General features: G+C 55.0%; 1 protein-coding gene across 1 annotated transcript; it reads right to left on the bottom strand.

Moving 5' to 3' along the window:
• Positions 1–4,645: 4,645 nt before the first annotated feature.
• On the bottom strand, positions 4,646–6,989 carry FZD9 (frizzled class receptor 9). Its single transcript, XM_067705887.1, has one exon. The coding sequence runs from the start codon at positions 6,773–6,775 to the stop codon at positions 5,003–5,005; it is 1,773 nt and encodes a 590-aa protein (XP_067561988.1). The 5' UTR covers positions 6,776–6,989; the 3' UTR covers positions 4,646–5,002.
• Positions 6,990–15,448: the final 8,459 nt, after the last annotated feature.

Below are 15,448 nucleotides of genomic sequence, written 5' to 3'. Positions count from 1 at the left end.
GGGAGCACCTAAGCTCTTCTGTACCTATTTAAAGTAAGGGAAAAGAAGTCCACCAAGGGGATTGAAGCTCACAGAACCTGAGAATTAAAACCTCTTAAAGTGAAACTTCAAGGTGTGATCTTGTCCCCTGGCCTCCTTGCCTCCTTGGGGTTTGCTCCAGGGGCTGCTGGATAGGTTTACCATCCTGGCTCCCCCAGGCTTGGAGTTAGCACTGACGTTACAATTTCACAATCCCAGCCGTGGACACCTGCCCTGCCTCTTACCCTAGAGCCAGTCTGTTCTTGTTAACAGTGAGAATTCCGTGTTCCCACTTCAGTGACACCTGAGTTTTGTTGTTTTTCAAGTTGTCCTTAAGGAGGAAGGGCCCCATTAAAGGGTAAACTTGTAATAAATTGGAATTTCAAATAAACATTATGTACTTGTGTTTATAAAGAAGAAACAATTCTGGTGAATTTTTCTTTGTGCTCTTGGAGGGTGGTGCAGTCCCGAGCGAGCGCTGTCTTCCCATGGACTCTTGGAGCCTGTTCTTCTGGAGAGGACCTCCTCTGACTTAGTCTTTTTAACCACAGGTCAGATCCATCTACTGCATTTCTTTGCTTCCAGGAGAGAGTTCTGGTGCCCTGGGTAATCGAAGCTGTGACCTTCAAGCCTCTCCTGGCCTTGTCTTTGTCTCAACACCCACCCCCCTCCCCCCCATTCCATTTGAAACTTCTAAGAACTAGGAGAAAGTATTTTTTAAGGCTTCGCTACGGGAACTTGTGTAGTCCTTCAGGACTTAATTTTGGGGGAAACTCGACATTTTAAAATACTTTTCAAGGAAAATATAAAACATACACAAAAAGTGTGGAAATAGAACAAACTCCCACCTACTCAGCTTCAACAGTTCTACTACATAGCCAATCTTGTTTTATTCGTGCCTTCATTTATATTTTATGCTGGGAGTTTTTGTAAAGGCAGAGTGGCTAATTTGAGTAGATCACTGCTGGCTGGCAACCTGCCGGTGGAGTTCCAGGATCTTATAGGGCCACTGCGTGATCCCATTCACTGAGAAGCGCAACTGCCAGTTCCTGACCAGCTGCGCCAGGGATGGCATAAGGTAAAATAGGAAGAAATCTGAGGAGAAACCTAAGTCCTGGGTGCGGGTTCTGCCATTGACTCCCTTTGTGGCCTTGGTGAGCGTGGGCTTTGAGTCACGCCCGCGCCAAGCACTCGGGGATTTTCAGTCCCGCAGGGGAGGAAGTGGTTTGCCCCAAGGTCGGACTGAATTTGACCAGCCCTCAAGCTCTGGAGGAGGGAGCTGTGTAACCTCCAGACATTTTCCACACAGGCACGGTTGGACTTGGGACTCCCAGCCCACCCACACCTGTGAAGTCCTATTCCTGGGGTGGGTTTCTTAGGCTACACCAGGCCAGCGCCTGTGGGGCCTTGTCACCTCATCTAGGCTCTGTATCCTGGTCCTATTCAGCCATCCCAGCCCATTCCTCCCTATCACGAGAAACCTAACTTGGGCTGACTACTGCAAATGGAGACGAGAAAACTTTTTTCCTGAGGAGGGGTCTGGAATACTAATGCTGGCAATCAACAGAGACCAACTCCTCTTCCTGCCTACTCTTGTTTCTCCTCAAACCCTGTCTCTGGGGAGGGAGCACAGTCAAGGGTGGCAGTCAGCTGGTGACTGATTCCAAAGCAGCTACTCAGGGGCGGTGCCGCTTCCACTAGGGAACCAGGTCTCCCACTTGCCCGAGAGCCAGGGTCCCCTCCGCAGGGTACTGAGCGAGACACTTAGACCAGGTAAGGGGAGAAGGCTGCTGTTCTGTTACCCCCCGCCCAGGACCCCCAGGCCTTTTCACACGGGCTGTCCTGGAGCTTCCTCCTTCAGGGTGGGACTGAGCAGAGAGTGAGGGCAGCTACTGACCCCCCCCCCGGAGGGGGGGCAGCCTCTCCTCAATCTGACCTCAGTCAAGATCACCCCTGCTGACTCCAATGAACTTTGAATTGTTTCCCTGGAACTGATAGTGACTGAGGTCAGGGCTCAGAAGTTCCTTTAAGAACAAGCACAGGCTCGGCCCTCAGACAGGCTCGGCTGGCGTGGACACATGCACAGACGTGCTGCTCTAAGGGGCCCTGTGCTGGGCTACTAGGCCCCTGAGGGAAGGGGCGGGGGCCGGGGGCGCACAGGCCAGCAGGTGTTGGCTTCTGAGGTGTTTCCATTGGGTTCTGGAATCTCCTTTTTGGGGGTGGGGGGAGGTCCCACTGTGGGACCGGTTTCTCTGGACAAAACCGCCCTAGGTTTTTTTTTTTTTTTTTTTTTCTGCAGTACGTGGGCCTCTCACTGTTGTGGCCTCTCCCGATGGCGGAGTGCAGGCTCAGCGGCCATGGCTCACAGGCCCAGCTGCTCCGCGGCATGTGGGATCCTCCCAGACTGGGGCACAAACCCGTGTCCCCTGCATCAGCAGGTGGACTCTCAACCACTGCGCTGCCAGGGAAGCCCTGCCCTAGGTTTTATAACACCCACCCTGTCCATCTCACCCCATGCCCCAATGGACTCCATGGTGTGAAATCACAAGCTCTGGAGGCCACAGTCTCCCTGGTTGTGTGAACTTGAGCCAATCGATCCCTTCAAGCACTTCCCTTGTCTGCACAACGGGGAGAGGAGGATCAGATGGAGGACTTCTGTAAAAGGTCTTTAATCATGTTTCCTTCTTCCTTTTCCTCTAGGGTCTGGGACTCTTCCATAATGTTGTCCAGCGCTGAGAAGCCTTAGCTGGCAAGGCCCGCCCGCCCTCCCTCCCTCCCAGGTCCTGGCCTATGTGAACCATCTCAGCCTCAAAGCAGAGCCCCCTTGGGGCCTGTCCTGATTGCACGCCCCCCACCCCCCACCACCCCCGCCATCCCAGTTGTCCTGGAAGCCAGTCTTGTTTCCGCTGAGGGACACAGCCAGGTGCCCAATGACTGGCAGGACCTGGGTGAACTGGTGCTGCCCCTGATGCTTACCCTCCCCGCCACCCTTGGCCCCTGCACATCACTTGCCTTTCTCCTCCCCTGTTTCCAGAATCCTCTCCTTTGCCTCTGGCTGCCCCTGCCCTAGTGCAGGCCCTCAGCAGTTTCAGGTCGGCTGCCCACAAACCTGTTAAGCTCAGCTCGGTGCAGCCACTCCCCCTCCCACTCCCAACTTGGGCCCCTGTCACCTTCATTAAGCTCATTCTGTTTCTCAGTCAGGGACCCTCCCCGGGTGAGTTGCCACATGTTAGGGTCACTTGGTTTCACTGGTCAGAGAAGGCATGAGGACTTATCCTGTGTCTATGAGAAGGGGAGGATTTAGATTGGGGGGATGGGGGGGCATTCCACCTGCCAGCTGCAGGGGTGAGGGCTGCGAAATTCCCTTAGGGGTCAGTACTGTTCCTTGTGAGGGACAGCCCTCTCCCCACTCACCTCCTGAGGGAGCTGATGCCACCTGTTTGATCTCCATTTGGTTTCTTTCTTGTTCCTGTGAGATTGGTGGTTGGTGCAGGGTAAAGGGCTCTGGCTGGAGAGGTGCTGGGTTTGGGGGCTCAGCCCTACTGTGATATGAAGCAGTTGACCTTGGGCCTCCCCTTGGCTGGCAGTGGGGCTGGACCCTGGGGCCTCCTGACAGTGACGCTGAACGTGTCATGCACCCAGAGACAGGAACCAAGACCCTCCCCTGGCTGGAGTCACAGTGGCCAAAGCAGAGGCTAAGATAGGACGCTGAGGTCTGACTCCACGCTGACAGGGTCTCCGGGACGGCCACACACGGAGGTGGCGCAGGTCCTGGCAGCTCCAGGGCCTCCCCGGCACACAGATAGGCGCAAGTACCTTTTCCTATCCTGGCACACGAATGTGGGAGCTGCCTCAGGGACAGCACAGCTGCCATGTGCACGCCCCAGCACCTGCCCTGTTTCTCACTGCTGTGCTCACAACTCAAACCTTTCCGCAGCCCTTTAGGAGCTAGGGACCCAATCCCCACTATCTTCAAGGGCTGTCTCTATGCCTGTGTCTGCCACCAAGATGCCCATATAATAGTCCAGCCCCATCTCCACCCAGAGGGACGAGAGGGTGGGGTGCCCTGACTAGGGCCGCAAGGAGTGAAGTGGCCACATCACATCAGCAATCTTCAAAGGCAACGAGGACAGTCAGCTGGGCCCTGGCCCTCAGGCCCCAGGGAGGGGACAGCAGGATGGGCCATAAGGACAGTGGGAACAGATCCTGAGCCTCTGAGGAAAACTCTGAGGTAGGCTGATGCCCTCATTTTTTATACAAAATGAGGAAAGCAGAGTCTTACCCCCAGGACCCAAACAGGCTAGACTCCCCCGGGCCAGAGGGGGACAGTGTCATCCCAGGGGATTCCCTGAGTATCCCAGCAGGCATCCCAGTCTCACTTTGGGAAGCAGGAACCCAGGGCTCAGAGAGGCAAGCAGGTTGCCAAAAGGAGCAAAGAGGAGAAGAATCTGGGACTCCTGCAAAACACAGCTGTTTCACAGCACGATGTCCTCCCCATTGATGGAGAGTCAGAAAACGGGGTCAGGGGATGAGCCCAGAACCCACCCCCAGCTCTGCTCACATGGGAGACTCCTGCAGGGCCCTCACCCTCCTACCTTCTCCCTTTCCAGTCCAGAGAAGACTCAGCGGTGCCACACGGGGGTTTATTCTAGTCACAGCTTCCAGAGAAACTCCAACAATAAATTACATCATTAAATAAACTCTGCTGGACCACACCCCCTTCTACCCCTCCTCCTCTCCACATGCCCCCACCTCCAGGGCCCTGCGGGGGACTCAGCCAGGCCCACCCCCTTGCACTAGGCGACAGGGGAGTGAGCCTCACTGGGTCCTGACAAGTGAGGGTTGAACGAGAGTCTCCCCGCCCTGGTCCTCGGCCCCTCGCACTCACTTGCCTGACCTTGACAGCTGGGCAGCTGCTAGTCAGCTGTCTCCTCCGGAGGAGGGCTAGGAGGGGGCAACAGCCTCCCCACGCAGGCCTGTGTCCCTAGAGGTGTGTGGGGTTCTCCAGAGAAGGATCCGTCTTAGTCATGTGCAAGACCACGGTGGGGGCCTTATAGTGGCAGTGGGTGCCACGGCCATAGCCCCCGGGGGCCCGGCAGGTCTTTGCCCGTGCCCGGCCAGCTGCCATCTTGCGGTGGCACAGGCTCTGCCAGGTCTGGAAAGTCTTGGAGCTCCATACCCAGACGCCGCTGGTGATGCCCACCACCAGCGACATGAAGATTTTGAGCATAAAGACAGCCACGGTGGGCACTGAGCCCCCTTGCAGCGAGCAGTCCCTCCAGCCTCCGGGCGTGGTGGCTGCCGAGCAGGGCTGCTCTGTGGCCCGCAAGCGCCAGAAGTCCATGTTGAGGCGTTCATAGACGTAGCACACAATGACGCAGGTGGCGGGCACAGTGTAGAGGATGGAGAAGACCCCAATCTTGACCATGAGCTTCTCCAGCTTCTCCGTATTGGTGCCCCCTGTCTTCATGATCTTGCGGATGTGGAAGAGGGCCACAAAGCCGGTCAGGAGGAAGCTCGTGCCCAGCACCAGGTAGCAGGAGAGGGGTACCAGCACGAAGCCCGTGAGTGCCCCCGCATCCATGCTGGCCACGTAACAGAGCCCGGTCAGCTCATCCCCTGCCACCTTGCGCAGAGTCAGGATAACGATGGTCTTGAGAGCCGGCAGCCCCCAGGCTGCCATGTGGAAGTAGCTGCCGTGGGCCTCAATGGCCTCGTGGCCCCACTTCTTGCCGGCCGCCAGGAACCAGGTGAGGGTCAGCACCACCCACCACAGCGAGCTGGCCATGCCGAAGTAGTAGAGCAGCAGGAAGACGAGGGTGCAGCCCGTGTTCTCCAGGCCCTCCTGGATCACGTAGAGCGCACCCGCCTCCTGGTCACAAGCCACGCTCTGGGCCCCAGCCACAGCCCGGATGAGGAAGGCTAGCGAGTAGACGTTGTAGCACATGGAAAGGAAAATGATGGGGCGCTCCGGGTACTGGAAGCGGTGAGGTTCCAGCAAGAAGGTGAGCACGGTGAAGGCAGTGGAGAAGAAGCACAGCGCCGACCACACGGCCATCCAGACGAGCGCGAAGTCCTTGTCGCGCCGCGACCAGAACACCTCGACGCCCGGCCCGCAGCGCGGCGCGCACGAGCGGCTCTTCTCCACGTACTGGAACTTCTCGGGGTTCTCACAGGTGCCGCCGGCGGCGCCTAGGATGGCGTCGCCGGGGGGCCGCGCGGGCCGCGGCGCCACGGGCAGCATGCCTAGGCCCTTGTGGGGCTCGGCGGGGCCGGCCGTGGCGTTCTCGGGCGCCTCCATGCAGAGCGCGTGCGGGTCGTTGCGCGTGGGCAGCCGGGCGCAGTCCAGCGAGTCCGGCCAGCCGAAGTTGAACTGCTCCATGATGGGCGCGCAGCGCAGGCGCGCCTGCTCGCACATGGGCCGGCAAGCGGGGATGGGCGTCGAGACCTGGTCGGTGCACATGGGCGCGTAGAGCGAGCACAGGAAGAAGCGCAGGTGGCTGTGGCAGCCGTACTGCACGAGAGGCGCGAACTCGGCCAGCTCGGCGGCCGCCTCGCCCTGCGACGTGTGGCCCAGCAGGTTGGGCATGCGGGTCAGGTTGTAGCCGATGCCGCGGCACATGGGGATCTCCACCGCCTGGCACGGCGCCGGCCCGCGCCCGCGCTCCGGGTCGAAGCGGCCGATCTCCAGCGCCGCGCCGCCCGCCGCCAGCAGCTGCCACAGCAGCAGCGCCCGGCGGAGCGGCGGCACGGCCATCCCGGGCGGCCCCGGCCGAGGGCGGGAGGGCGGCCTCGCCTCACTCTGGCCGCGCCGTCCGGCGCCCCCGTGCCCGCCCGCCACGTCGCGGGGCGCGGGCCATAGCCGAGCTGGCCGAGTGTGTCAGGGCGCGGCCGGGCGCCCTGGGCAGCGCGCGGGGAAGCCGCCGGAGGGAAAGGAGGCGCCGAGCCGCCGAACCGCCGCCACTCGAACGGCCGCCGAGCCAAAGCGTGCCCCGCCTCCCGGGGCCGCGGCTACAAGCCTCGGGGCGGGGCGCCGGGCGGACGCGCCCAGAGGCGTGCCCTCAGCGCGCCGGGCACGCCCCCAGCCGGGCTTTAAAGGCGCCGCGTCTCGCAGCTGCGCGGGGAGGCACCAACCCGGGCGCGGTCTGGCGGGGCGGGGTGTACAAGCGACCTCGTCTGCCCGCTCACACTCGGTTTTTCCCCTTCTGAGTGGGTTGCTGCCCAACCTCTCCCCGCGACAAGACGGTCAGCCGGAGGATTTCCCTGCCACCGTACCGCGTCACCTCTTTTTACCCCAGGAGGGACGATTTCTAAGGCTTTTACGCGTGGGACGCCTCGACCGTGTACTCTGGGACAGTTCAAGTGCAGCCTCTGCCTCTTCACTAGTTGTATGTGGCTTTGGGCTCTTCGCTCTGTTTCCTTTTCTGTAAAACCGGCAGATAATCCTGTAGAAGTGAACAATTCATTTGTTGCTCACGTGCTACTTACCCGTCACACTGCGCACTTGACCTCATTGTCTCTCTCCGCAGTCCAGGAATGGTACATTCTCCCCTTCCCAGGTGGGCCTCGGGGGAGGTGTCACCCTATCCGCGGGAGGTTCTACTGTCTAGGGTGCCCCTTGACGCCTCAGGACCGCTTGAAAACTGCTTCGCACAGAGCTGCAGGACCCCGTCTCCCTCTGCCCCCTCCCCTCCTGTCCTCTGCGCTCCCTTCGTATAGGTTTTCCCCTGGGAATTCCTCTCGGCCCAGAGATCCTGCCGCTCTCTGCCTGAACCACGTCCACCTCCCCCTTCCCGCCCCCGCCAGGCCCCCCAGACAGCAGAGCAGGGGACCGCGTACAGTGACACCCGTGGAATATTTTAGTACACCTCACACCCTCCTCACCTAAGGCAGACAGCTGTCAGGAAGATAACCAGCTTACTCACTCTGCTTCCACGGGCGGCACCGAAACCGTGGGGAGTGGGGAGGACTGTCCTTCCCTTTGTACAGATGGAACGAATCAAGGCAGTCCTAGGGATATGACTCGGCCTCGTGGTGACCAGTGACAATAAGTGAGTGAGGTCTGAGACTGCGACCCCTGAGCTGCCGACACCACCCAACTCCTCCATCCTCAGGTTGGGAAGGTGTTTCTGAGAGGCTGGGGTTGCCCAGGGCCGCCTGGAGTCCCAAAGCCCCTCAGCCCTCCCGCCTCTGCCCAGCCAGGTTCCCACCATGGTTCCCGGGTAGATTTGTGGGTGAAACCCGAGTGCCATCCAGCAGGCCACCCAAAGGGCCCTGCTCTGGTCTGAAGCTCCCTGAGACACTGCCTCCCTCCTCCATGGCCCACCCCCGTCTGTCCTCACCCCCTTGGCCTAGAGGTACCTGGAAGACTCAGACTCAGCTTCCGCGTGAGCGCTCGGCATAGGTCCAGCCCTAGCAGCTGCTCAGGGATGCCAAGCAGATGAAGGGCTGAGGGAGTGACCTGCACTGCAGGGGACCTAGGAAACTGGTCAAGGACCCACAGTGAGCCAAGTGGGCCCTGGGCCAGGCATTTTACACAGTGACTTTTTTTTTTTAATTTATTTATTTTTGACTGAGTTGGGTCTTTGTTACTGCGCCGGGCTTTCTCTAGTTGCGGTGAGCAGGGGCTACTCTTTGTTGCGGTGCACAGGCTTCTCATTGCGGTGACTTCTCTTGTTGCAGAGCACGGGCTCTAGGCACATGGGTTTCAGGCGTTGTGGCTCGCGGGCTCTGGAGCGCAGGCTCAGTAGTTGTGGCACATGGACTTACTTGCTCTGCGGCACGTGGGATCTTCCTGGACCAGGGCTCGAACCCTTGTCCCCTGCAATGGCAGGCGAATTCTAAACCACGGCGCCACCAGAGAAGCCCTACACAGTGACTTTTTAAACTCTCATAACAGCCCTGCAAGGAATTCTGTGCCCATTTTACAGATGAGAAATTGAGGCTCAGAAAACTCAAGAGGGGCTTCCTTGGTGGCACAGTGGTTAAGAATCTGCCTGCCAAGGCAGGGGACACGGGTTCGAGCCCTGGTCCGGGAAGATCCCACATGCTGTGGAGCAACTAAGCCTGTGCTCCGCAATAAGAGAAGCCACCACAATGAGAAGCCCGCGCACCACAACAAAGAGTAGCCCCCGCTCGCCGCAAGTAGAGAAAGCCCGCACACAGCAACAAAGATCCAGTGCAGCCAAAAATAAATAAATAAAATTTAAAAAAAAAGAAAATTCAAGATATTTGCCTGGGATTACACAGCTCACAAGGGTCAGGGATGGCATTCAGGCTCTTCTACTGCATGAGGCTGCCTGTCACCACCAGAGCAAGGGCACCTGCCCAGCTGGCCCTGCTCGGCCAACACTGCCCTGCTATAGAGCCTGGCATGTGGTGGAGGCACAGCAAGGAGTCGGGGCAGCAGCTGTAATTAGTGCTCACCTCCTCTTAGAGCTGTGCTGGAGCAGGGAAGCGAGAAGGACCCAGCCTCTGGCTCTCCAAGAGGACCCGAGAGATTGGGACTCCATGGAGATGCAGCCAGCCCTGTGCCCTGCAAGAAATACAAACTCGGCCCACCTGAGCCGTGAGAGGCGCAGCGGCAAGCTCCTGAACTTCCCAAAGAGGTAGCACAGAAATAGGGTAACTTTGAAAAAAGGACCTGGCTTCGACCACCTGGTCAAGGAGGTTCCCGAAATGCCAGTGGCAGCTTCCCATTGCCCAGGATGAAGGTCATGCTCCTGGGGATGGCAGCAGAAGCCCTTCCAGGCATAGCCCCCATCCTCCTCTTCCTTTCCTGCCACGACCAACTCCTTGGAAACCCATGCCATGTCATGCCTCAAATCTCTCCAGCCCAGAAGGCCCTTCTCTTCTGCTGTGTTGGGCACACCAGCCTCCTAGGGGTAGCCCCCCAGCTCTTCTGGACGGGGCTGGAGGCTCTGCTCTGTGGGCCCATAGTCCTTGCCCACACACTCTCCCCCACTTGTACACTCATGTACTGTTAGCCTTCCATCCATCTGCTCCCTCTGCCCCAATGCCAGCAGCTGCTCAAGGACCCTGGGGACATTTTATTTCTCTCTGTATCTTGCCCCAAGGAGGCGGAGACGCAAGGATGACAGAGGTGCATGGCCTGAGCCCACCACATCATAGTGTCTGTAGGAGGCGGGGGCTCTGGAGCTGCCCCTGTGCAGGCAGCTGCATTGGGAGGCACAGAAGGCTGGAGGCTTCCCCCCTGCTAGGACTGTCCAGGGAGCCAGGTTTTTTTGTGCCCCCGCCCCGCAACCAGGGTGGAGAGGAGTCCAGGGGCCCTTCCTCCGGCAGCCACAGTGGGGAGGATGCCCCAGGAGCCATGGGATGCCAGGCTTGTCACCATGACAACAGCTGCTGCTGGAAGCCAGAGGTGGGGGGGTGTAGAACAGCCCCTCCCCCATGCAGATGCTGCCTGGGAGAGAAGAGGCCTCTTGGGCTGCCTGCCCACCCACCCTGCTTTGTCACTCGATCTGCCTCTTTACAAAGGCGGAACAATACGCCAGGCACTCACTGAAAGGGAGACTAGGAGGAGGACCCGGGGGACTGGGAGGAGGGAGATTACCATCAATGCCCACCCCCACTCCTGCTCACTGGGCAGAAGGGCCAGAGTTGGGCGAGGTGGGAATGGAACCCCTCCCAACTCCTCCTCCCGGGGCGGGGGGTGGGGTGGGAGAAGACTCCCTTCCAGGGGGCCCTTGGCTGTGGGCCAATGAACTGCCCTGCACAAGTGGGAAGGGACACCCTCCTGACCCATGTGCCCCAACCCCAGCGCTCCGGTCTTCCCTTCTTACCACGTCCTCCCTGACCGAAGCCACCACTCACCCCACAGGACACATGCTGACCTTTCTGCAGCTTGACCCTGGAATTGCCTCCTCCAGGATGACCCTCTGCCCGATGGCCCTGGTGCCTGCCTCTGTGCCCTGCAGTCACCACGACTGCACCTGTCTCCCCATAAACCTGGCAGTTTCCGGAGGTCAGGGGCTGGGCTGTGCTCCTGGGTGTCTTGGTGCCTAGCCTGGAGTAGGCTCCCATAAATGTTTGTTGAATAAAAGAACGTCATAATGAGGAGAGGTTGCATGCAAGTGGGGCCTGAGGTTGGGGGGAGGGGTACTGATTAGACCCTGGGGGACAGAGGTGTCCGCGTGAGTAAGCAGGAACCAGGAGGAGGGCCGTGCTGCACCTCCTCCAGGCGCCTGGGACAGCCCTCAGGAGGGGCTGCCTGCGGGGGGTGATGAAGGACTCAAGGGGTATCACACTGTCATGCCTGCTCCTGGGCGGGTGCGGCTGTGGAGTGACACAGCAGCCTGGGCAGACAGCAGTGGGCGCCAGCACATATGCATGCTGTGTATGTGGGTCTGGGGCGAGTTAAGTGTGTATACACACACAAGGACACGCAGGGGCCTAGTTATTCCCGAGTGTGCACATACTTGGCCACGCCCCAGGCAAGCTCAGGGAATGGGCCCACCTCCCCGCAGCTTGAGCCCTGGTTCTGACTCAGGGTCTCTTTTTTTTTTTTTTTTAATAAATTTATTCATTTATTTTTGGCTGCGTCGGGTCTTCGTTGCTGTGCGCGGGCTTTCTCTGGTTGTGGCGAGCGGGGGCTACTCTTCATTGCAGTGCACGGGCTTCTCATTGCAGTGGCTTCTCTTGTTGCAGAGCACGGGCTCTAGGAGCACGGACCTCGGTGGTTGTGGCACACGGGCTTCAGTAGTTGTGGCTCACGGGCTCAGTAGTTGTGGCTCGTGGGCTCTAGAGCGCAGGCTCAGTAGTTGTGGCACACGGGCTTAGGTGCTCTGCAGCATGTGGGATCTTCCCAGCCCAGGGCTCCAACCCGTGTCCCCTGCATTGGCAGGCGGATTCTTACCACCTGGCGCCCCCAGGGAAGCCCTCAGGGTCTCTTTATTGGGATGTCAGGGGCTGGACTAGACTGTTCATTCTTACTAAAGAAGCGTTTTTAAAATTTCTTATTAGGGCTTTCAAATTTTCATAACTAATTCCCTTGCAACCCTTGCCCTCAGATAATCAGCATCAGGAGTTCAGGCATCTCCTGCAACCAACAAGGGCTTAATTTCCAAAATAAACAAACAGCTCATACAGTTCAATATCAAAAAAAAACCTAAACGACCCAACCAAAAAATGGGTGGAGGACCTAAACAGACATTTCTCCAAAGAAGACATACAGATGGCTAACAGTCACGTGAAAAGACGCTCAACATCCTGAATTATTAGAGGAACGCAAATCAAAACTACAATGAGGTATCGCCTCACACTGGTCAGAATGGCCATCATCAAAAAGTCTACAAATAGTAAATGCTGGAGAGGGTGTGGAGAAAAGAAAACCCTACTGCTCTTGTTGGTGGGAATGTAAACTGGTGCAGCCACTATGGGAAACAGTATGGAGGTTCCTTAAAAAAACTGAAAAATAGAATCACCATATGATCCAGCAATCCCACTTCTGGGCATATATCTGGAAAAGATGAAAACTCTGAGTTGAAAAGACACATGCACCCCAGTTGTTCACAGTGGCACTATTTACAACAGCCAAGACATGGAGGCAACCTAAGCGTCCACCCACAGAGGAATGGATAAAAAAGATGTATACACAATGGAATACTACTCAGCCATTAAAAAGAATGAAATAGGACTTCCCTGGTGGTCCAGTGGTTGAGACTTCGCCTTCCAGTGCAGGGAGTGCGGGTTCGATCCCTGGCTGGGGAGCTAAGATCCCACATGCCTTGAAGCCAAAAAACCAAAACATAAAAAAAAAAACAGAAGCAATATTGTAACGAATTCAATAAAGACTTTAAAAAAAAATTATCCACATCAAAAAAAAAATTAAAAAAAAAAAGAATGAAATAATGCCATTTGCAGCAACATGGATGGACCTAGAGATAATCATGCTAAGTGAAGTAAGTCAGAGAGTGACAAATATATGATATCACTTACATGTGGAATCTAAAAAAATGATACAAATAAACTTATTTACAAAACAGAAACAGACTCACAGACAGAGAAAACAAATTTATGGTTACCCAAGGGGAAAGGGTGGTGGGGGGTGGGGGTGGGGTGGGTGGGATAAATTAGGAGTTTGGAATTAACATATACATACTACTATGTATGAAACAGTTAAACAATAAAGGCCTACTGTATAGCACAGGGAACTATATTCAAAATCTTGTAAAAACCTATGATATTGTAGAAAAGAATCTGAAAAAGAACATCTATCTATATAACTAAATCACTATGTTGTACACCTGAAACTAACACTACGTTGTAAATCAACTATACTTCAATTTAAAAAAAAAGAGTTCAGGCATCTCTTCTGATACTTTTTTCTAGACTTTACAAACACAAATATACGTAGTGCAGTCTTTTCTGATCTTTTCTTTCTTTTACTAAAATGGAAGTCATATTGTACATTTTACACCTCATTTTCTCACCTAAGAATCTACCATGGACAGATGGATGGACATATGATAAAAAATAAGTGTAGGGCTTCCCTGGTGGCGCAGTGGTTGAGAGTCCGCCTGCCGATGCATGGGACGCGGGTTCGTGCCCCGGTCTGGGAAGATCCCACATGCCGCGGAGCGGCTGGGCCCGTGAGCCATGGACGCTGAGCCTGCGCATCCAGAGCCTGTGCTCCGCAACGGGAGAGACCACAACAGTGAGAGGCCTGCGTACCGCAAAAAAAAAAAAAAAAAGTGTAGTAAAATATTAATGGTAGAATCTCATGGTGGGCATTCAGGTGTTCGCTATAGACTTTAAATAGTCTGTGTATTTTTACATTTTTGCAATAAAATATTTGAAAAATAATCTACCATGAATGGTCTTTACAGGTCAACACACAGGATCCAACCCATCCTTTTTAATAGTCATTCTAATTTCCACAGTGTGGGTTTATTATAAACGATTCAACCAGTCCCCTATGGATAGACATTTAGGTTGTTTCTGTTATGGTCCTGACATAGGTAGATGTACCTAGATTCAGGATCTGCAAACTGTGGCCCGTAGTCCAAATCTGGCCCTCTGCCTGTTCTTATAAATAAAGTTTTACTGGAACACAGCTATGCTCGTTGGTTTATGTAGAATCTATGGCTGCTTTCCAGCTATAACACTTTGGCAGAATTGAGTAGTTATGATAGAGACCAAATGGCCCGCAAAGCCGAAAACATTTACTATCCGGCCCTTTGTAGGAAACGTTTGCTGACCCCTGAGTGTACCTGTGCTTTTATTTCCATAGCACAGAATCTGAGAACTTGCTGGGTCAATTGGTCTTTGAATTTTTTTACAGCATTATTGAGGTACAGTATTGATGTGCAATCAGCTTGCACATATTTAAAGTGTACAATTCGATGCATTTTGACATAAGGATATACTTGGGAAATCATCACCATAATTGATCCAGATAATGAATACCCTCTAGTTAAAATGCAACTCTCTTACGGAGAAGTAGTACATTAAAATGTTAATAAATGGTATATGTATTAATATATGGTCAATACAGTGTGAAATGAGCTTAATAAAACTACCATTTATTAAGTATTAATTCACATCTCATTTAATCCTCAAACACCCTAATGAGGTGGTTATTACCCTAAATGCTAGATGAGGAAACAGGCTTAGAAAGAATGGAAGAAACTCGCTTCAGGCAAGTGATAGCATCGAGACTTTAAAAACCCATCATATTCTTTATCACTTGTATGTGGAATCTAAAATATGGCACAAATGAACCTATCTACGAAACAGAAACAGACTCACAGACATAGAGAACAGACTTGTGGTTGCCAAGGGGGAGGGGGGTGGGGGAGGGAAGGACTGGGAGTGCGGGCGGGGCGGAGGGGGGATTAGCAGATCTAAACGATTATACGTAGGATGGATAAACAAGGCCCCACTCTATAGCACAGGGAACTGTATTCAGTATCCTGTGATAAACCATAATGGAAAAGAATATTATAAACAAGAATGTCTTTATGTGTGTAACTGAGTCACTTTGCTGTACAGCAGAGATTGGCAAAACGCTGTATAAATCAACTCTACTTCGGTAAAAAAATTAAATTAAAATATAATTTTAAAAAATCATATTCTTCACCACCCGAAGCTTTTTTGTTCCCTCCGTCCCTTCCCCAGGCAGCCCCTGAACTGCTGTCGCTACGGGTTAGTGTGCATCTAGTTCAGGTACGTGCAAGGTGAGTGTGATGTTACAGGGATGTGGAGCGGCAAACTCTAACTGGGCGCCTCCTCTGTGTCCCCATAGCACACAGCACGGCCGAGCAAGGCGCTGAGCACACGAGATGAACCTGCCCTCTGTTTGCTCATGGTCAGGTGATGAATCGGGACCACTCTGGGGGCAGCTGACGTCTGTGACATGAGAGAGAAGCTGGGGCGGGCATCAGAGGGGGTGATACTTGAACAGGGTCGC

Source organism: Pseudorca crassidens, chromosome 15 (genome assembly GCF_039906515.1).
Source record: "Pseudorca crassidens isolate mPseCra1 chromosome 15, mPseCra1.hap1, whole genome shotgun sequence".
Classification (NCBI taxonomy): domain Eukaryota; kingdom Metazoa; phylum Chordata; class Mammalia; order Artiodactyla; family Delphinidae; genus Pseudorca; species Pseudorca crassidens.
The sequence above is the reverse complement of the archived record's forward strand: the minus strand, read 5'-3'. Positions and strand labels throughout refer to the sequence as shown.

Coding starts and splice junctions, on each gene's coding strand:
- FZD9 (XM_067705887.1), bottom strand. CDS start 6,775: ATGGCCGTGCCGCCGCTCCGCCGGGCGCTGCTGCTGTGGCAGCTGCTG.